Source organism: Orbicella faveolata, unplaced genomic scaffold (assembly GCF_042242905.1).
Source record: "Orbicella faveolata isolate gen_17 unplaced genomic scaffold, um_ofav_v1 contig_26, whole genome shotgun sequence".
NCBI classification, from domain to species: Eukaryota; Metazoa; Cnidaria; class Anthozoa; order Scleractinia; family Merulinidae; genus Orbicella; species Orbicella faveolata.
Genome location: NW_028301554.1, coordinates 16,997,501 through 17,019,264, shown reverse-complemented (window position 1 = coordinate 17,019,264; position 21,764 = coordinate 16,997,501). Strand labels below are relative to the sequence as shown.

Here is a 21,764-nt window from a genome sequence, read left to right as displayed (position 1 = left end):
CACACAAACCATCTGGTTTTAAAAATCCTGTTTTACTTGTCAAGATTACCAGAAAAAAAAAATTAAACGTCGTCTCCTGATGTGAACGACTTTTAAATACAAAACTTGTATTAACTAAATATTTTCAACAGTACAAATCCTACTAGTGATATCGCTTATCAAAACATTCTAAGACGTAATAAAATAATATACTATATCTTTGCACAAATAAAGATATAACTCTACACCTGTGCCATAGAGTTATAAACATGAAGCAAATTTTAAAGTTACTGGCAGCTGTTTAAATAGACAAGCAAAATCAATTATCATATTGTATTGTATGTAATTGTTATTATATTGTATTGTATGTAATTATCAATCAATTATCATATCTGGTACCTACAATCCTGGCCAAAAGTCCTTGAGACACTTGACAGAATGCCAACTGGAAACGCATTATACTGAAGTGGGAAGTCATTATTCAATTTTCCGAGCCCTCCCCTCACTCCTCCGAGAAAAAAGGCAATGTTGGAATAGTGGGTCTACATTGGATGGATCAGCATCAACACTGTGTCGGGGGTGGGGAGAGGGAGGTGGACAGAAAAACATGTTGGCAAAAGTGCAGTGTCCCAAGATTTTTGGCCAGGATTGTAGTTCATGCATCTAAAAACAACTCTACATGGTTAATTTGACTCTCAAATTCATAAATTTCGAGGTTAAGAAAATGAAGGAAAAACCAAAATTGTAAGAACTTGCCAAGAACGAGGGAAATGAAGAAGTTTGGATAGGAAATCCGGGCGACACATGTGCAACAATGTTGTATTGCAACTTGAAAAGCGCTGTTTCACTCATAACCACCCGTGCTGCAAGTGGCAGTAACAAGTTACATAAAGTATATACAAATTATACTGTGAGCAACATGTTGTCGCAACTTATAAACAGTTGGAAATAAGTACAACAACGCTTTTCAATTTGCATTGCAACAATGTTGCGCGTAAGTTTCCCGTATTACTTTTTTCACTTGATGTAATATTAGTACGTTATGAATCAAGACAATCAAGTTGTTAAAGCACAACCTGGAAGTGATGTTGAAATGCGTTTCGGGACGATTTAGTGGATACATTAATGGATTTTCATTGTTTCAAAATTGTAAAAATAGGAACATTTTAACATTTCGAGCTCAAAACTGAGAAAATTACAAACGAGCAGCCTCTGCTCTCAAAATAGAATTACGCATAAAATTTTGAACACTTACTATAACCATAAAAGGCGTTTAAGTCAAAGTTACAATTGTTTATGCGTGTAAAATTGATCAAATACTAGCTCCCTGTATAAACCCTGGAAAATACATAAATCAAGCGCTTAAACCTACGTAAATAAAGAACGCTGGTTTTTCGACTGAACTAAATTATTATCTAGTTTCTGTTTAATATAAATAGTTACTATCGCTTTTCACCATATTCTAAGCTCTAATAAATACACTCCATCTTTTTTTTTACAACTAACTAAATGACATGGACGTGACATTCAGTATGCGACGAGCTTAAGAACTATAAATATCGTTGAATGGGTCAGTCAATAAGCTTAAACCGTACCTTTGGACGGACGGCTGTCTCACAGCGTTAATACCAGGGCAAAACATGTTTCGTACAATGTATACTAATCACGAATGGTTCATGCTTAATTATGAAAAGTGCTTTAGTAAAACATGCTTTAGAGTGCTTAGCGTAAAAGCTTTATTAAGTTTCGACCTCTCTAATAAGCCCCTCCCCCTTTGAAAGTGGAATAATGTAATAAAAACCCTCCTCTGATACGCAAACAAATACTGTACCTAACGTTGGACTATCAGAACAAGGTTGCCACCTACTGGAACAAAAAAAATCCCTGACTTTTCCCTGACTTTTCCCTGACTTTTCTCTGACTGTAAAACAATCTTCACTGACCGAGCAGGATGATTATTCTGGCCATGGATCAACAAAAATAAGGATGGCTCAGATAATTTTAAAACAAAATTGCCTTGTCTATACGAAAACATCTAATAAAATAATTTGCGCCAACCATAAGATAAACTTCCCTGACTTTGAATAGGGATTTAGAAATTCCCTGACCTGACACAAACTCCCTGACTTTTCCCTGACCTTGAATAAAATCTAATTTTCCCTGACTTTTCCCTGACCGTGGCAACCCTGCAGAAGTCTCTTCACTGTTCGGATCTTAGGCTGAATTGTTGTATTGCTTGTTATAGTTTTGTACAAAATTATTTTACGATTCAATAAACCCTCCTTCTCCTCTACACAAATTGTAAACATAATATGAGCAATACAGTTATAAATGATTAGAGGAAACATGATTCGTTTAGACAGGCTTATAAACATGTCTTGGTGCTACCGTGAACGCTGTATTAGGAACATACATGAGCATGTAAAACAATTTGTTTAGAGATAATGAGGTCCACTTAAACCGCTACACTTTAATCACTTCCTCTTACGCCAAGATGTCCCGGATGAAAACACGAGGTTGAGTTCAAGAGGACGCCTGACGCCTCGAGCAGGGGGCCTGGGTGGGAGACCCTCCTCACTGTTCAAACTGGACGTGGGTGGCCTGGGAACCTTTGCCGACGTGGAAGTTTTCCTTCTCGTACCGAGTGGACTCCTGATTAGGTTTGACGAGTAGAGACTGGGGCTAGATTGAGTGCGATTTATGGGAGGGTGGGGACGGAGATGCGAAGGTGTGATATTAATGTCCACTGTGTGCACAGGCTGATTAGGCAAGTGGTAGTCCTGTGGAAGGAGTAAGAAAATACTGTCCATAATATAAAAGAAGAGTAGAGCTGGAAAACTCTACTAAGGTGGCTGGGAACAGTTTGTAACACTTTCCAGCAGTTATATTTTGACGGATCCAAATGCAAACAAATATAAATGCCCAGTCACTGTTACACAAGTTGTGGTCATCTTCATGGCGAAATAAGCTATCACAGCAACGGTACATTCTGTTAAAAACACCCTCAATTTTAAGCTCATTTTTTAAGATCAAATTCTGATAAGCATGATAAGATACAACGTTTTGGAAAGTTTTAAAAGGAATTCTTCAGGGAGGTTCAGAGCCACCTTAAATTTTCGAAAATTTGAAACGGTTTTGAAACCCTCCTACAAAATTTGTTTAAATTTGCAAGACGTTTTATCTTAACATGCCCAATATAATTCTATAACACACAATGAGTTTCAACGAGCTGTTTTTGAATTATAGGCACTTAAAGCTAAAATTAAGGGTGGTTTTAACAAGCTGTATCGTTGCTATGGAACCCTATAATGCTATGAAGATAACCACAACTTGTTTAACAATGATTGGGCATTCGTGTGATACCAATCTTGTAAAATCACTTGATAAAGTGTGGTAGTATTGATCCATAAAGGACGGCACACGCGAGGGAACTAGTCTCTGCAACTAGTCCCCTGAAGAGTTTACACGAAGAGACTGGTCGCAGGGACTTGTCCCACGAACAGTTCACACGAAGCGTTTTGAGGAACAAGTCGCAGGGGCTTGTCCCAAAAATTCAAACCAGTTTGAATTCGTGGAACTAGTCGTAGGGACCAACTTTCAGTCCCTGCAACTAGAGGTTGTGGTAAAAATGGCTAGTTCACACGATGGGACTTGTATTGGCGACTAGTCGCAGGGAATAGTCCCCTCGCGTGTGCCGACCTTAAAAGTAGAATGAAGCAGTCCGCGAAATATGTTCGCGTTGGCGAGAAAGAGTGCAGGTCAAGCTTAAAAGATAAGGCGAAGAACAGAAAATTCCAGTTGAATTTACCTCCTCCCCCTAACAAAACTATGATAACAGAGGATAATTTTCCTTGACCCAGTGACGAAAGTTTTGTAGTTGTAAATATTACTTTTGAACAACAAAAACCATATCGGGGGAAGAAGCACCTTTTCGAGACAGTTACATGCAACCAGACAAAATAATTTCCAAAACTACTACAGCTTATAGACAGCTTGCTATATGCCACAGTACGGTTACATTAGACAAGTTTAGAACGTTACATACCGAGTCGAAGGATGCATGACGTAACATTCTGGCAGGTTTTTTCTCCCTCCTCAAATGTCCCACCGGGCTCCTCGCGTTAGCAGGAGGGCTGTAAGTAAGTCGACTGGGTCTTGAACCTTTCGTAACATCGTCCTGTTGTCGATAAAGCTTCATACTTTCAAGAGATCCACTCCGTAGAGCAGATGAAATGTCTTGCGATGCAAGATGACTGTCTGTACCGCTGCGTTGCTCTGAATAAGCTCTTGTTCTTGTTACACGACTAGTGATTTCTTTGTTCTCAACAACCGGCTTCTCCTGCTCTACGCAAGCTGCCTCGACAGTTTCAGACCCATGTTCAAACTCATGTTCAATGTTATTGCTTTCTTTGGATGCACAGTCCTCGTTAGTTTTCTCAGCTACTTGTTCGCCTATTTCTTCTGCTCTTGTGTCATCCAATAATGTTTCTATGTTTAAGCTACGAGCTGGCTTTTCTTCATCCATTACTTTAAGCACGTGGCCAGGTTTCTCTTCAATGGCACTTGTCTTAATCACTTCAGATTTCTCTTCTAAAATTTGTTCTACCACAGGCTCGAAAAAGCTTGTGTCGTCCACAGCCTTATCATCAAAATCACTATCTTCTTCAACTTCTTTATCAAAGTTATCTTCGCCGGCTCTATGAGAACTATTAACCCGTTCTACAATGCCTTTGTTTACTTCATCATTAGCAGCTGCAAGAAGCAATTCAATTCTTCCTTGATTTTTATTGTTTATTACACCGTTAACCACTCCTCTGTGAGGTGGTTCGTTATCCCTGAGGCTAACAGCAGGTGCAACTGAAGACTTCTCGCCAATTTCCCTGTTTAGTTCAATCTTCTCTTTATCGTTCCTTTGATTATTCAAGCTATCCAAAAAGCCACACTTGACTTCTATTTCACCATTTATTGATTTTATTTCAGAATTTTCCTCGTTTATTTCAGTTGTCTTGTTTCCCTCATTGGCACAAACTACACATGCCACATGCCAGGAGCCACAAGAAACCTGCAAAATAATTTACTGCTCAAGAACCTCTTCCCATACACATGACTATCATACTTCTCCGTTCCTTGTTTGTAACACATCCAAAGAGACAGGTTTCGAGAAGTTAGGATTTGATAATACTTGAAACTGAAAGCAATATGCAGAACCCTTACACATGCATGGCAAAGGAGTTCCATGTACAAGTGTACTGGTTTTAGCATTGCTGAACTTATTTGTTTTCTCGCAATGGCGGCCTAGCTACTTCAAAATAGAAGGCAATGCGTTACATTGTTGCGTGACCAACCTTTATTTGTGCCTGATAAGCTGTCAGGCGGAGGTCTGCAGTGCACAAGACCACATATATTAGTCACTGAGGTTAAAATGTCAAAGCAAATTCTACCTTTCAAGACAATTACAATGACTAATTTACAAGACGGATAGTCTTATGGACATGCTACACTAAACATTATTTACACTAAACATTACTCGCGTCATAACAAAACTGCGGGGAAGAATATTGCACGAAATATTGCCAGAAGTAAGAACGTTGTTATCAAAAAATGCCCCAAAAGGAACATTTTCTTTCTTTAATTCGGACTTCCTACATGTAGGTTTCACAACAGACCGAAGAGCAGTGCTGTACGACTTAGTCGGCTAAAAAATATCGCGTTGCATTTTGCCACTGTACTTTTAAAACGAGGGATCAGTTCAGACCTCTTTTTAAAGCCTCATCTTAAAAGTAGGATGCAGAGCTCTCTCATTTACATGACAGACAGAGTGTGGAGCACGTCAACTTGCTGTTATACGAGGGCTTGATCCCCACTCATGCTGGTATGCAATTCGATCATTATATCTACACCCAATAACTGACCTTCATTGCTTTCCACACTCCCAGGTGGACATGGTAAGGTTCAAACTGGAAAAACCTGCTGCTTTCGTCATCACGGATAACCTGACTGGCATTTTTGCCCCACAAATACAGCTTGCCATCCTCTACAGATTAAAAACAAAAAAAAAATTAATGATGGCACCTACCTTTTTCAAATGCTAGGTTAGAGCTGGAACCATTCCATAGACGACAGTCAACTGTATTTAAGTGAGGCACTATTTGTCAGAATTGAAAACAGCCTGCTGTATCAACTTGCATCAACAAAACAGCCTGGGCTGAACCACTTTCATATAGCTACGTACAAATGCTAACCAACTCTGAAAGATGCTTACCATAAAATCTAAATTACATCAAGGCTAACAATCAGATGTTGCCTACCATCAATTTTTAACATACCAGTAACTGCGGCACAAGTGTTTTCACCAACAGACACACTCATCACTTTTCCAGGAAGTAAGCTGGAGCTTAATTCTGTTGGCTTGCTGAGAAACTTCACAGATTTTCCAAGTCCCAGTTGACCCTTAAATTGAAGAAACAGAGTAAAAAAAAAGAGATTTAAGGAAAGTGTTTTTTTAATAGTGCAGTGTTTGTTAGAAAATTCATAGCATATCCTTTTTGAAAACACTCCAGTAATTGTGGGTTTTGAAGTATCTAACACATTTGGTCAGAGGCCACACACACCAAGAAAAAAAACCCAGTTTCTTGCACTACCGTTTACTAGTAACCAGGTTCTACAATTTATACCATGTCATAATTATGAAATGCATAAAACAGTTATACATAGAGCATTGAAAAGAAAGAAAACTTAGCTAGGTGCCAGCCCTTATCAACATGTACACGTGCTAATACTATCTGTAATTTTCAAAATCCTTTCGGCACTATTTGAGAATTAGCTGTTCAAGAAATGCTGTCCCCCCTCCCTCCCCCCCCAAAAAGGAAAAAATCACAACCTTAAATTCATATTTTTCTTACCTCAAAATTATTTCCCCAAGAATACACTGTACCACTTGATGTAAGGAGCATGGAGTGTGAGTCACCACCAGCCATATCCACCACACTGTCTTGTTCACTGCATGAGTACACAGACAACGGTGACAAAACATCCGTTTTGGAGCCACATGCTTTACTGTATCCCCACACATACACATGTCCATGAACTAAAATATTCAAAACAACCTTCTTAAACTTAATATTAACTCAAAAACTTGAAAGAAAATAAATAATAGCCATAACCACTGGTTTTGATATTACAATCTCACTTACAGTGTAGCAGAGATTCTTAAAATACATGTATTTCATTTTTTCTCCTTACTTTTAATTCTGCTTGGGAAGAAGTAGCAAAAACTTGAGAGTGTTTCATCTCATTTCCGAATACCTCACAGTATGGTGAAAATACTTCAATCCACATTATTTTCTCAACACTCTCCGTGGTGTTTAGAAATGCAATTTACACTGTCTCCAATCCAAAATTAGAAATGTTGCCGATGTTTAGCTGATCATCAGTCAACACCAAAATAGAAAGTGTTGTCCTCTACAGAGAGTGTATTTAAGGTTTTCTTTGTTCCAAGCAGGGTCAGGGTTTCAAACCTCCAGTGGCAATCCTGTACCCAAACACAATTTAAGTACCCCTCCCCCCTGGCCCCACCTTAATATGATCTCCTTGTTATTTAGATTAGCCAGAGTGAGTGCTGGATTTAGAGATTCAGTAGTAAGCTGACTAACAAATTATTTGAAACCAAGCAACAACTACAGTACATGAATCAGGGATCATAGTCATTGTTACTGAACAGAATAAAAATCATTTTTTTGAGGATTGGATGTACATGTACACACTGTATACCATGAGATTGAGTAAGGGATAATAGACTGAGTAGTGTAAATAGGTCAGTGACCTGGTTTATACCATACAAGTTACATGACTGTATATACTAAATATACTTACCATCAGCAGCTATGTTGTGACTGTTACCACATGCAATAATTGAAATGGCAGGTAAATCAGGGATCGTCTTTGGACAGATAGCATCTACTGTGTCACCACAGCCAATCTGACCCCTGTTGTTGACACCAACAGCTGCGACTTGCCCATTTGTAAACAAAAACAAAGAATGACGAGCTCCACAGGCCACTTGGGAAACTGGGCGATGTAAAAGAGTGTCCACAAAAATTGGCTTGAGCTAAATGGCCAGGAAATAAAACAGAGATAAAGATAAAACTAAAATCTAATGAAAACTGGAGACTTTTACACACTGTAGTTTTTATCACCTTACATTGCATATAGTCAATGATTTTATCTGGCCTTAGCATCCACTACAAGTTAATTCCAGTCCAGTGCAGTCCTGATAATACGAAAAATGGCTCATTCAGAACTTCACAATTTTGTACATATTATTGTATGTAACTTCATTTTTACGGTAATTTTACAGTGCACATTTAAACAAATTTCCAAGATTTACACGTACTCCATGTGAAATTCACAGTCTGTATTACGTTGTACTTGCCATACATTTATCTTTTTATTATATAAACAAGAGTGTTTTACTGAAAAATACACCACTAATAAAATTCATACAAAACCACATCCAGGACTTTGGTGGCGTATTTTCCATATCCTCACTAATGAAGATATCACTGACTTCACTGATATCATGTTTGACCCTTAAACTGTACTTAAATTTGTTGGTGTATGAAGCATCTTTGGATCTTCCCTGAAAGTCTTCGGCAATTTTTGGTTACCTTCCGAAATCTTCAATAATCTTTGGAAATTTTTGGAAAAATGTCTAAAAATGTTTGTGTGGCCTTTGGACAATTTTTGGAGAATCTTTGGAAATCTTCCAAAAGTGGTATAATCTCTTCAAAAAATTGTTGAAAACATTGTTATCAGTATGTTTATAATTATAATAAACAAAATGATACATGTACATGGTTGTTTGTAGATATGGAATATCTCTCTGGTTGTTCAACTTTCTTTTGCACTTGTTCGCTGCACTCATTCGTGGGATATTGAGTTGAACACTTGAAGAGATATTCCATATCTACATGTACGTGTGTCCAAGAATTATCCTCTATTTATTGCTATATCAAATAATTACTAATATAGAGTATATGTTGGCAAAAACTATGAAATTCACACCTGGTTTTCCTTGAAATCAGGCTTTCTGAAATCATAACCTAACTGAGCACTGTAGTTATTTCCAAAACTGAAGCAGTCTCCATCTTGTGTCCACACAAAGCTGTGTCTTGTTCCACAGGTGATTCCTCTTAGTTTGGTACCTGATGACACACCGATGTGCAGTGGGCGGGGATGAGGGCTGGTCTCTGTGGTACCCACACCTAACTGGCCACTGTTACTGTTTCCCCAGCTGTACACCTTATTATCATCTAAACAGAGAAATGGCCATTGAGTTGTCTTGTGTAATAGTGTTCTCATTCAACTGATTCTCTGTCCAAAAGTTGACTGGATTAATGACATGTAATAAGGGTAATACCATGAGATAACATGGAATTTTTGCTGAGAACTTAACAAATTGCAAGGGTGAAATTGCACAGCTTTTGCTGAGAATAACAATGATCACATAACTTGTACAGCATTTTCTCTGTGATCATTTTGCCTCTCACTTCTCTGATCCCACCGTCACTCTGAGCTACTGTAGCAGAATTAAAGAAGGGGAAAAAGCTTTTATTTCCTTACAGCAGCTGAAAATTGAGCTCATGGCGAAGAACATGAAGACATCTCATTGATCCAGGTGACTTCTTGCACAAATTTAATGATCATAAGAAGTTTCAAATTCTAACATAATTATCTTATAGGCATGGGCCAAATTAGACTGCATTATTGATCTACACTGTAATTGAAATTTTAGTTTTCATTTGACAATTTAAATACCCAATTCTTTATACGTGTGAGTAGGGTACATTAGGGTAGGGTAGGGTACACTACACAAGATTTGCTTCTAGTTGCAATATTCAAAACATAATCACCATGGGCAAAGTTTTAGAACTTTTTAAATAATAATTCTTTTTTTGATGGAGCCACCTAAATAAAGACTTCTGAGTATCGAAATTAATGGCATTTAACGGTACGATGTGGTTACTGGACCTTGTGTCATACAATTCAAACTAAGAGTAATCATGTTAACTTTGTAATTTCTAATTAGCATTGTGCTGTTGACATTTGATTTTTGAATTCATTTGCAAAAATAGTCCCTCAATATTGCACTCTACTTGGCCCAATCACCATTTAAATACTGTTAAGTGTTCTTATAAGCCTTAGGCTTATACAACTTTGTAAGGGTTTTTAGTTGGGCTTATAAGCAGCAGTTTACACTGGTACTTAACTGTTCTACCTGTTAAGTTACCCCAGCGTAATCAGTCCAATCCAGTTGAACTGAGTTTCAATCGAACTCAATCGAACTCAATTAATTGTGGATTGAGTTTGACCGACTTTGGCAATTGAAGGAAATTGAACTCACACAAAAATAATTGAACAATAGAACTCACTCAAATGTTTGATTTCTGAACTCGTGATTTTGGTAAAAATACCATTGAAAATCAATAATGGGTTTTTTGAGGTTTGAGTCACTTTGGTAGAACACTTTTTTCATGTTTTTGAGACCACATAACATGATCCTTGTTCAAGCCAATTTATTAATCGAACATGATCAAATGCAATCTATGACTATTGGAATGTGTTCCGTTGAGTTCAGCTCTCGAATTTAATCAAACACAATCTGATGGATTAAGTTTGATTGAGCTCGATTTGTTTGATTGAGTTTGATTGGTTTGGAAATCGATCTCACACAAAGTTCAGTGTTTGATTATGTTTGATTGCCTAACTAAATTGAACTCTATCCATGGATTGACTTTGATCAAGTTCGATTTCCAAACATTTGATTGACTTGAGTTACTAACCTGTAAGGATCAGGGTATGGCTTGAACCACAAGCTACTTCAACCACCATCCTTTCTTGACCGAGCCAAACAGGACTTCCTATAGCATCACAACAGGGTACATCTTCAGAATGTCCATGACCATGCTGACCAAATTCTCCACAACCCCAAACTATAAGGAGCCCTCCATCAAAAGTGTCCTTGGGCGGTAGTGGTTGTATTAAAGGTTCTTGTTCTATAGGAGGTTCCTCGCTGTCACTAAAAATCAAATCATCAGTCTGTGTTTCTTCTTGAGGCTGGGTTTCATTCTCCAGAATTGAATTATTTTGAAGCATTTTTCTCCTTAACAATGGCCTTTTTGTAGTAAAAGGTTACAATGTAAGCTTACTTATCAAGAAAAACATAAACAAACTTAAGCTTAATTACGATTAATTTAATTAAGCGCGTCCAGAAATCCATTTAGAACATTGGCTGTAAAATAATTGAACACGGCCTTCTGTGAATCAAAAGTTCCATCCTCTCGAAGACTAGAAGTCTGTTCCATATCAATTCTTTCCTTTTAATGCCAGTTGCGTTAATCTTTGACACAGTAGTTCGAGCATCGGAGCAGAACAGCAAGATGCCATAACGTTGTTGCCACTAGCTCCCGGCAACTGTCAGCATTTTGCGTTGTGGTTTGAGGTCGAATGGCGCCGATTCTTTCTCAATCACTGACTGATGAACAAGGGAACGAATATTAACCAAGACTGTGACAAATAAAGACACTTAAGCCAAGCATTTCGCTAACTTTCCGTTTATGGCAACTTTCCATTCAACCCGTCCGCCATTTTGCAGGATTTTGCATCAAATGTCAATCATAAGCTCGAAGAGTCTGGTAACTAGTTCCAGTATGAAAATATATTCCGCCATTTCTCGATAAACTCAATATGTGACAAGGTGGTTTTCATTTGATTCTAATTTTCACCATTTTAATCCCTCATGAATTCAGGAGACCCAGCTTTCCTCTCTTTGCTGCTGTCAATTGGCCGGGAACTTACAGATGAAGATTTCGAGAACCTGAAGTTTTTGTGCGAGGGGACGGTTCCAGCAAGCCATCTCGAGACAGTCACACGTCCGCGAGAACTTTTCCTTGAGCTGATTCATTGCTGCGACCTGAGCGATGAGAACAAGGATCCACTCTCTTCTTTACTGTTCCACATTGGACGGCACGATCTCAGAAATCGTCTTCTTGGAGTAGAAAGTAAGTCACCATGCAGCACTGTGTAAATAAGCGGTTCGTGCACGAAAATTGGATGAAGCTAACCCAAAATAAGCATATATTTTGATTACGACAAACAATTAGCGGGCGGCTTTATGATCACTCCCCCGCCTGATGAAAATTAGTTGCACCGTCATTTACAAAAGTAATATTTACTGATAGTTTTGATAATAGTGTTTTTTACAGTTTTCGTGCTAAGAATTTAAGTACGTGATATACGTGACTTTCCTGGTGGGAGTGGAGGAATACAGCTGGGTGGAAAATTAGAGAAATATAGAGAGTGTTAAAACTTATTTTTGTTTTTCACTTCTTCCACTCTTCACAGAAAGAGAGTTTCTGACGCGCTGGTCCTAAGCTCTTCGATATCATTATGATCGCTGAACTTTTCCTTAAATCGTTTTCAAATTATTGTTATCTGCTAAATACATGTACATGTAAATTAAATGTACTCCAAAAAATGACGTAACCGGAGCACATTAATCGATTGTCTCGCCATGTATGATATTTATTGATACCGATGGTATCACCCAGTCATCCGGTATGCTTATGTGTGTTTTATTCAACCTGTAAGGCAGTTAGAGAATGCATAGGAGTTTCAAATCTGCCAACCTGTACCTGCATGATTTCCTCAGGCATTTTCCTTGATAGCTGAAGTAGATTCTGCAATATCCCGACTATTTTTTTACATGGGATGCTGCTGGAGATATTTTTGTTGTGCACACAAAAAAATAACAATCACCAGTATGTACTTCTTTTAGCACGACATACTTATTTTGCAGACTGGTTTGCAATTGCAACATGTATGCGAGTTGTATTCTATGATGAAGGTGTAAAAATGTTGTTGATGAAATGCACCTGCAGCCTTTGATTGCATTCAAATGTCATTCTGATAACAGTTCCTTTTGCAAAATTATTGTCCTGATCACAGTTTTATTACCTTGGTAGAAGGTTATAGGTGTTAGAAACAATTTACATGTACAGTATGTGCCAATTGAAATTAAGGTGGTTTTAATTTTATTAAAAATTTGTATAACTTTTTATTCAGTTTTTAATTTTTGGTGGTATTACTGCTGCAGTGAAAACAATATTTTTCAATATGTCTGTTCACTACAGAACCTTAAAATCAAAAATAGAAAAGAAACTGAAAACCTGTGTAAACAGACATGTTTCTTTCTCTATAACTATCATCATATAATGTTGTGAAAAAATAATCTCTTTGTTGGTAACTTAAGAAGTTAAAACATCTACTGCTCATGTAAATCAAAGAAAAATTCTGATTTACAGTACTTTCACTTGTCTCATTCATTTGCAAGTCGCTGGTGGAGGCTGTGATTTTTCTGCAACCAATGTTATTTTCAGGAGTTATTTTCATGCAAGTGAAAGTGCCTGTTCTGTGATGGTGAATCCCTACTAGCTTGTCTTGTCACAAATTTTACTTTCTTTGAATCCAGTGATATGCAAGCTTTGTCAATGCTTAACAAGAAGATCTTATAACCGAGCTTTTAAAATTTAACTGTTTTCTTAGCACTACAGTCGTAACACAGTGCATGTTCCAAAGCAGTCCTTGATGATTCATTGATTACTGTAGACACCACATCACTTGATCAACACAAACTGTATTATTGCACCATTGCTCTTAGCCTTTGTGAAATCTATGATGATGTAATGGTCTTAGTCTGGAACTTTCTTTGGGATATGTATGGGCGTGAATGATACGGTAGTACATGTAACACCATTAACAACAGCTTTCTTTCTTAAAAGTCAGGATTAAATTTAATTGTGTTATCCATCCATGAGTTAATTGTGTTATCCATCCATGAGTAAAGGGCTAGCAAAGAAGTCACACGAGTTGCATGAATTCAAGAATTACTTCATCCATGGTTATCTTTAGTACGGTGGTTATTTCCCTACCAATGACGTAATCCTTGCATCTTCTGACATGTTCTTTGCTTGGCTTGCAAATACTTAATTTTACATTCCGATCTCTGAACTCACTTCAATAAAACAGCACGACAATTCACTTTTCTTGTCTAAACATACAAAAATATACTCGGAAAATTAGATCAATGACTGTAGCTCCTGGCGAAATAAAAGTTCAAAACAAGCACCATCTTACTCAACACACTGCCCAAGAGAAAGTTGCAATGTTGCAATGTCGACACATTCCATGAATGACGTAATTGCTTTTTATGTATTCAATACTCGCTTCGAATCAAGCACTTGAATAACACAAAAAGACTATATATTTTGTACTAAATAAACAGTAGAATATTCATAAAATTTTCAGTACATTTAAATTTTATGTTTTAACAGCTTTTGGCGAGTAAACATCATAAGTTGCTTGATTCAAACTTAGTTCCGCTTGCAAATCGACCGAGTGGAAGATTGGGTCTGGTCACTGACAAAACTAAAAAAATAAACCTGTGCAGAGCCAGAACCACGCTTGGCCTGTGACTGCATGTTTAATAATTCTCATGTGTAATTCTTAACACTCATGAAAGTTTAGGGGAACTAGAAAACATTGTGCAAACAGATGCCTTAGAACATCATTTTCCCATAGTATTTCTCTTTCACCCAATCTTTCCCTTGTGCTTTCATAATTCAAAAGTGTGGGACAGTGCAGTGGTGAGAGTACTTGCCTCCCGCCTCTGGCCTGGGCTCGATTCTGGCCCAGTGCCAAATGTGGGTCAGTTTTCCTTCCTCCATAAAAACCAACATCTCCAAATTCCAATTCGACCAGGATAGAGAACCCGCATGAAAACCAGCTAGGGCTGATGTGGCTTCCCCCCTAAATAGTGTAATTTATTTTAAAAGAAACACTAGAACTATTTTCCCCCTGGAATATTGTTATAGCAATGTGTAAATTATGTGCACACTGAGTTGTCTGAATGTAGATTGAAACTCTGCTGGTGATAAATACTTATGTTTATAATATTTTGTCTCTCGTTTACTAGGGGCTGCTGTTACAGAAGCTTTTAAGTACTTGGGTGGAATTCCTTGCAAAGTTCCAAATTTTGTGGGACGCAAAGGACAATGTGCTACTGTAATGGAGAAACTCAATGCAAGTGATTCCTGTCGAATAGTTTCCATCACTGGACCACCAGGTTTCGGCAAATCTGCTGTGGCCATCCAAGTGGGACATGAACTGATAGCCCAAGGAAAAACAAATGTATACTACATCTCGCTCAGGAATTTGACGTCTATGAATGGCATGATGAACTCCCTTCTTGGCGCACTTCAGATAGTGGCAGGCGGAGGACGGTTGATCCAGCAAGCTAAACACTGCCTACGCACATTGACCAAACACTCTGTCATTATTCTGGACAATGCAGAGGACATGTTGCTCCCCCAGGTAAAAGAGGAATTTTGCCACTTCATTGAAACTGTCGCAGAAACTGCCCCTCATGTGAAAGTCCTGATCACATCACGCCAATCCATCACATTTTTTACTGTGGAAATGTTTGAGCTTCGGTTAGATTCTCTTTGTCCCGACCATGCAAAGGAATTACTGCTGAAACTGGAGTCCAGAGTGTCCGAGGAACATGCAGAACAGTTGGCGTCTCACTGCGGTGGGGTGCCATTGGTTCTTCGCACAACTGCAGCTCTCCTGGCAAAAGGAGTTGATGCTGGTGCTCTTATAAATGAGTTTCAAATGAGCCCAGTATCAACCCTTAAATCTTTCAGTCTTAATTCATTGTCCCACAATCATCAGCTCTTTAACTGTCTTGGAATCTGCTTCAGCCGCCTTGAACCTGACCAGCAAGTTGCTCTGATATCCTTAGCAGTGTTCCCTATGTCATTCACTGTGTCCGACGCCCAGTTTCTACTGAGAGACTTATCTGCATATAAACTGGGAATGTTGCTTCAAAACCTTGTGGACAACTCCATGCTTCAGTTTGATTATTTGTTAAAACAGTATTATGTCCATAATATTATCCAGTCTTTTTGTATTGATCGTGCACACCAGGAATCAGATTTGTATTCACCCTACCAATCAGCCCAAAAATTGTTCAACATTCACTATTTGGGCATGTTAAAGGAGCTGTATGCACTCTTTCTTTCTAAGAATTGTTGTCAAGCAGTCCAGAAGTTCCTGATCAATCGGCGCAACATAAGGCAGGCCTTGCAAGACTCGTTGGCTGACCCTGACTTAGATGAACTGTGCATCGACACAGCAGTTGAAGTTGCTCCTTTCTTAGCTAAGGTGTTCAGAAAAGAGAAGTTTCTCTCAGTGTATGGCCAGTTCACTGATGCCTGCAAAAGAGCAGGGAACAAGAAGCGTTACAGTGACTGCTTGACCTCAGAGGCATACTGTATCCTTTCACACTGTGCATGTCATCTTCCATGTCCACCCGCAGTTGCCAGGTTCAAAGAGGCTGACGCCATACAAAGAGAGCTTGGTGATGACTCATCTGTCGTACGTGCATTTTGTTTGAGTAAACTTGGCCGTTGTTTCGGACAGTCCAAAGATTTGGAAAAAGCAATCCCATTCATTAGAAAAGCCATTGACATCCGAGAGAAAGTACACAAGGATAGGATTTTCACTGCAGTTGCTTATAAAGATCTTGGAGGTAAGTAGCAAACCTGTGTTGTTGGGCACTGGAGGAAGGCAAATGTGGTGCTTGAGCAAAATGTCTAGTGCAGGGATCGCAGAGACCATTTTAAATTGGTAGGGCTGACAAATATGGCCAAGACAACCAAGCTTTAAGAGTCACTGTTCCACTATTCAAGTGGTAAAATTCATAAATTATCCATGACATCTGCAGCCTAAAAAAATCACTCCAAGCAAAAAAGTGATAGGGCTACAGCCCTACCAGCCCCTTCCCCCCACGGTCCCTTTAGTGAGTGACTTTAGTCAATGCTCAAAAACCATCAATCCCCCCCAAAAAATAGAGTTTAAAAGCATACACTGTATATACATGTACCATTAATTCTGGAGAAGGTCTTGGAAAGGAATTCTTGATTGCATGATACTAACAGTAAAATATACAAGTATGTGGCATGTACCTGTAAATCTATCATACAACTAACATGTATAATTTGTGAAATATTAGTCACGTATGGTTAAAACTTAAAGTACATTGTAATGTTGCTTTTGTGAAAAAACAAAATCTTTATTCAATGGTACTGTTGGTCATTAACTCCTCTCGCCTGGGGAGGCTAAACCAGTTGCTGATTAGAAGTGATATATTAAACATGAAAGACCATGTTTAACCACATTTCCAAACACCAAGAAAATATGACATATAGTGGAGTTAATATATTTGATGAACTTTGAGGTGTTTGGAAGTATGGCCAAACACTGGAAAAATAAAAGCATAAAACTACATGCTATCCAAACACCATGACAGTCATGGTTTCCTTTCTTCAAATGTGATGAATTATTAGTAAGCTTGAGAGGAATACTTCAGAGAAAGTAAACTGTGGTCTGCCTTAAGCAGCTACGTTGTTACATGTTGTGTTCTTTTGCTTCATTATACAGCTGCCTATGCTTTCAATGAAGCCCACCAAGAGGCCAATAAGTACAGGGCAGAGTACTCACTTCCTGTGTATCTAGAGTTGCTAGGAGACCATCCTTTTACAGCCACTCTGATGGATGATATGGGCATGTCTTATCAGGCTCTTGGAGACTATGAGAGTGCAATAAAATTCCTACGTGATGCATTACGCATGCGCAAGAATTCTCTGGGTGATCACCAAGAAACAGCACGTTCTTTCCATGGCCTTGGCAAGGTAAATTTACAAGACAGTAGTGATATTTGCGTATTCTCAGTATTTGACTGGAACTACACGTACATGTAGCTTGCAATTGAGGCTAATGTGGGGAGTTTGTTGCAATGCAAATGACATTTATCTGATTGCAAGCTATATCCAGTCCAATACCAAAAATATGAATATGGCCTACATGTACTAGTGTCTAGCTAGAGTGTTACTGTACATGTAACTCTTGAGAAATGTTGAAACAGGCAAGATGCAGGGATCCATATTGGTTTTTTCTTCAAGTTGTCAGCTGGGCAAGCATGCCAGATGATATACTTGCCCTGGCAAAATTGTACTTGTCCATTCTATAATGTATATGGAAAGTTTACTTTTTTATTGTTTTCCTGTGACCAGTCTCCCAGAACATCATGCCCATAGTTGCGGCAGGCGGCAGACACAGAAAAACCAGGTACAAATGAAAACCAAGGCCACTCCCATAGCCATGAAGGCTGAAAGGAATGCTTTTACTCTTCCTACTCCTATTTGGCTTGCTTTTCAGAATTGTTAAAAATGCTAAATGCTATATCCTGATCAAAACAGCTGATGCGATTGTGCCTCTGTGGAGGCTCTCCTTCAGATTTATTATCTTCGATGGAATCAGCCACTTCCATTTCCACCAGTCTATAACTGAGGATCTTAACCGTTTAAAAACTTTTGTCTCTGTGTTCTCCAAGTCTTAATTTCTGTAGTGATGGTTTTTTAGTATGGGGTTGGTCTCTTTTTGAGGTTGGGCATGTTTCGTACAGTACTTTTGGGTATCTTCCATAGTGTTTTAGGGTTATCTTCAACAAGAGACTGTTGGTGCCCACTCTCAACAAAAGGTGTGAGGGAAACTGATGGGAATAGATAACCATTTTGCATTTAATTTTAATTAACAGGCTTTAGCCATCCAAGGACAATTGAATGATGCCCTGGAGGCCCTGAAGAGTGCATTAACCATACAAGACAAGGTTTTAGGAAATCATCAGGAGACCGTACGTACCCACCGAGCGATTGCGCATGTCCTGGAAAGGCTTGGACGAGGTGATGAGGCCAAAAATGAGGAACTGCTAGCTAATGAAAGATCCTCATTTATTGATGAGCCACAGCCTGAGAAATGAACTGTTTATAGTTGATGCATTCTAAGGTGACTACATGACTGAATATGTCACATTTTTCTTGATGACAAGAACTTAACATTTTTTTTTATAACAATGATTAATCTACAATGATCTTTCATTCAAATCCCACCCTCCCCCCCCCCCCCCCCCCTTGTAGAAAAAGCAAGTAAAAATAAAATCTCATTCATATGGAAACCTTAGGTGAATAGGAAAATACTGTAAATTATACACTCTTATGTTGCACCAAGGACACACTAGTACTGTTAGCTTTTCAAATTTGTAAGTACATAATTATTAGTAGTACTGTAGGTACAACAGTACATAGAAAATAGTGTTTCAAAAGCACAGAATGAATGTCTTATGGTTATGAGTACATGTACATGTAGGCTGGAGCAAAACAAAAGCATTCCGCTCATGTTCCAGTGAATAAACACTCATACAGAACTTAATATATAAATAAATTTATTATGGCTGTGAAAGCTGAAACTCCTCCATTCATTAATCATTATTTTAATCAAAAACAACTCCTAAATCAGCAAGCACTTTTGACAGCACGATTCTCTCGAACATGCACTGCTAAATATTTCATGTAATAATCATATACAAACCTACAAAAACAGGAGTGAACGAGAACTAAGATTAAACTGCGTTTTGTCAACTTACTCTATCAATTCCTACATTTAGCTAGAAGGAATCGTATCAGTGTTTGCCTGTTTCTAATTTAGCCACCATTAAGTTCTTATTTTCAGAAAATATTTATACATTTGCTTGTATATCAAGTTTAATTCATTAGCAACTGAATGAAAAGCAAAACAAGTGATTAGCCCTTCTTTGATAAAAGTGCATCCCAGAAAATTGTCAAATAACATTTGTACCAAATATATGCCCAGACAGTTTACACCATTAATTAAGTAAACATAAAAGTATGAAGGAAAAGCAGTAGTTAAAAATATTTTGCTTTTGTTATAGGACTTAAAGAAACCTTAGAAAGTCACTAAACACATGGCTCATGCAGCTACATGTATGTTCACTCTAGAAACCAGTTTCAAACAGTAACAACTTTAAAACATGTCAAGCTTTGGTGCACAGAGAGTGGAAATTACTTTTCAAATATTTGTAGGAAAACAATTCTTAGCATAATGTTGGGCCTGTGTATCAGATGAAAGAAAACAAATTAACTATATTTAAGAAATAAGACATTTGCTTGAAATAATCTATCCTTGGGCACTAGTGCATCTGTAATTTATATGAGAGTGAAAAATAAAAGAAGTGCTTTTTGAGATAAAATCACATTGTGCTATGTGTAGATGATTACACTGCATAGTGAACTATGAAATATTCATGTAGCAGGGACCGTAGAGACCATTTTAAAGTGGCAGGGCTTAAAAACAAACATAACAGGTTGATGACCCCTGTTCTACTGTTTTGTTACTTTCAATTGATAAAATTCATACATGATGCATGTAATCTGGAGCTATAAAAAATAAACCCAAGTGAAAAGTGGTAGGGCTTAATATGGTAGGGGTGGGGGATTCCTTGGATTTCTGGTGGGTTTGTGCCTCTGGATCCCTAACTTTTGATCCAGTTACAGACTACAGGAAGGATCTGTTTCCCAGATCCTCTCCGATGCCCATTTCAGACCTAACCTCAGAACACTACTCATTCTCTGGCCTACTACTACTATTGGAGAATCAAAAGTGTTAAATTAGCTGTAATATTTTGAAGAGCATTGTTTGGTTTTTGGGAGGACAGAATGTCAGGGAGATGTGGATATCTACTGCAAATGGTTTACCCTTTGGAGAGGAAATCACAGTTTGCATCATATACCCCTGGCAGTATGGGTGTGAGGGCGGGGGGGGGGGGGAGTAGAATCAGAACTCTCCTATATGCTACTCTCTTTTACTGTGGAGATCAATACCCTGTTCCAGGCTCTCGGTCAGTAGAAACCTTTTTCCTCCCAGAGACCCCTTATTTTTCTTTCGCCCGTCCGCTCTTTGGCGTCATCTCGTGGACTTAATTTTTTATTTGTCTTTGCGTGACTAGATCAATGACGTCACGCAGAGAATAGCTTCGTACTTCAAATATGATATTTTTAAATATCCTCAGATCTCAAACGTCTGAAAACGTCTGAATTTTTGCATACATGTCAGAATAAAATATTCTGAACAGCAGATTGCGGCTGAGACCGCAGGCTGTTTACTAGCAACAATTGTATTTGGCTTTCCGCGAATTCTGAATATTAAGTAGCCATTTTTCTGGGAAACAAGTAATTAACAGACGGCTCAACGGAAAAGCTCGTTTCTGGTTTATCGATCATCAACAAGCATGGTTGATATGACTCCGTTGCGAACGTGTACAAATGAAGAAGAGTTCAATGCTTTCTTAGTGAAAATTGCTGATGAAATTACAAAAGATGAACTGCACCGGATGAAGTTTCTGTGCATGGAACTAAACAACAATTTACCCAGAGGACGACTTGATGAGATCAAGGAAACACAAGAGTTTGTAAATTTCCTACGACAAAGAGGCAAAATTTCTCCTGAAGATGTCGGGTACTTGATATGGCTACTGGACAAAAGTGGAAATACCAGGCTGGCCGATATGATCAGGGAGAGAGGTAAGAAATTGATGCAAACTATTTTTATTACCTGTGCAATCAACCGAAGGTCTTGGGGCCCGCTGTATGTTGTTCTCTGGTGTTAATCACGCGCGCAATTAAACAGGAGATCTCAGTTGAATACCGTGTAATATTTATACAAGGCCAACTGCCTTCAACTGATTTTATATTTTAGCTCAGACGTAAAATTATGGAACGCCAGAACTGTCTTATGATACTTTTTTTTTATTA

The 21,764-nt window shown here is 38.3% G+C and overlaps 3 protein-coding genes across 3 annotated transcripts in view; 2 read left to right on the top strand and 1 right to left on the bottom strand.

Annotated features, from left to right (window-relative positions):
* Positions 1–13: 13 nt before the first annotated feature.
* LOC110041681 (uncharacterized) lies at positions 14–11,698 on the bottom strand. Its single transcript, XM_089296264.1, has 8 exons — positions 10,821–11,698; positions 9,043–9,290; positions 7,852–8,086; positions 6,882–7,066; positions 6,306–6,429; positions 5,892–6,013; positions 4,025–5,041; positions 14–2,759 (listed from the first exon to the last, which is right to left on the bottom strand). The coding sequence occupies exons 1-8, from the start codon at positions 11,131–11,133 to the stop codon at positions 2,454–2,456; spliced, it is 2,550 nt and encodes an 849-aa protein (XP_089152390.1). The 5' UTR covers positions 11,134–11,698; the 3' UTR covers positions 14–2,453.
* On the top strand, positions 11,695–20,203 carry LOC110041581 (uncharacterized). The gene is made up of 4 exons (XM_020746923.2): positions 11,695–12,038; positions 15,011–16,627; positions 17,539–17,789; positions 18,695–20,203. The coding sequence occupies exons 1-4, from the start codon at positions 11,777–11,779 to the stop codon at positions 18,914–18,916; spliced, it is 2,352 nt and encodes a 783-aa protein (XP_020602582.2). The 5' UTR covers positions 11,695–11,776; the 3' UTR covers positions 18,917–20,203.
* A 727-nt stretch (positions 20,204–20,930) lies between these two features.
* Positions 20,931–21,764, top strand: part of LOC110059699 (uncharacterized) — a 10,289-nt gene continuing 9,455 nt past the window's right edge. Inside the window, exon 1 of the mRNA XM_089296265.1 lies at positions 20,931–21,533. Coding sequence (XP_089152391.1) covers positions 21,242–21,533 — 292 coding nt within the window. The 5' untranslated portion in view covers positions 20,931–21,241. The remainder of the gene's footprint in view (positions 21,534–21,764) is intronic.

Excerpts from the sequence above, each read along its gene's own strand:
- LOC110041581 (XM_020746923.2), top strand. The coding sequence starts at position 11,777 with ATGAATTCAGGAGACCCAGCTTTCCTCTCTTTGCTGCTGTCAATTGGC. Across the intron at positions 12,039-15,010 it reads TCGTCTTCTTGGAGTAGAAA|GGGCTGCTGTTACAGAAGCT; the intron begins GTAAGTCACCAT and ends CTCGTTTACTAG. Across the intron at positions 17,790-18,694 it reads CTTTCCATGGCCTTGGCAAG|GCTTTAGCCATCCAAGGACA; the intron begins GTAAATTTACAA and ends TTTAATTAACAG.
- LOC110041681 (XM_089296264.1), bottom strand. The coding sequence starts at position 11,133 with ATGCTTCAAAATAATTCAATTCTGGAGAATGAAACCCAGCCTCAAGAA. Across the intron at positions 6,014-6,305 it reads CACTTGTGCCGCAGTTACTG|AGGATGGCAAGCTGTATTTG; the intron begins GTATGTTAAAAA and ends TTTAATCTGTAG. Across the intron at positions 2,760-4,024 it reads GTCATGCATCCTTCGACTCG|GACTACCACTTGCCTAATCA; the intron begins GTATGTAACGTT and ends CTCCTTCCACAG.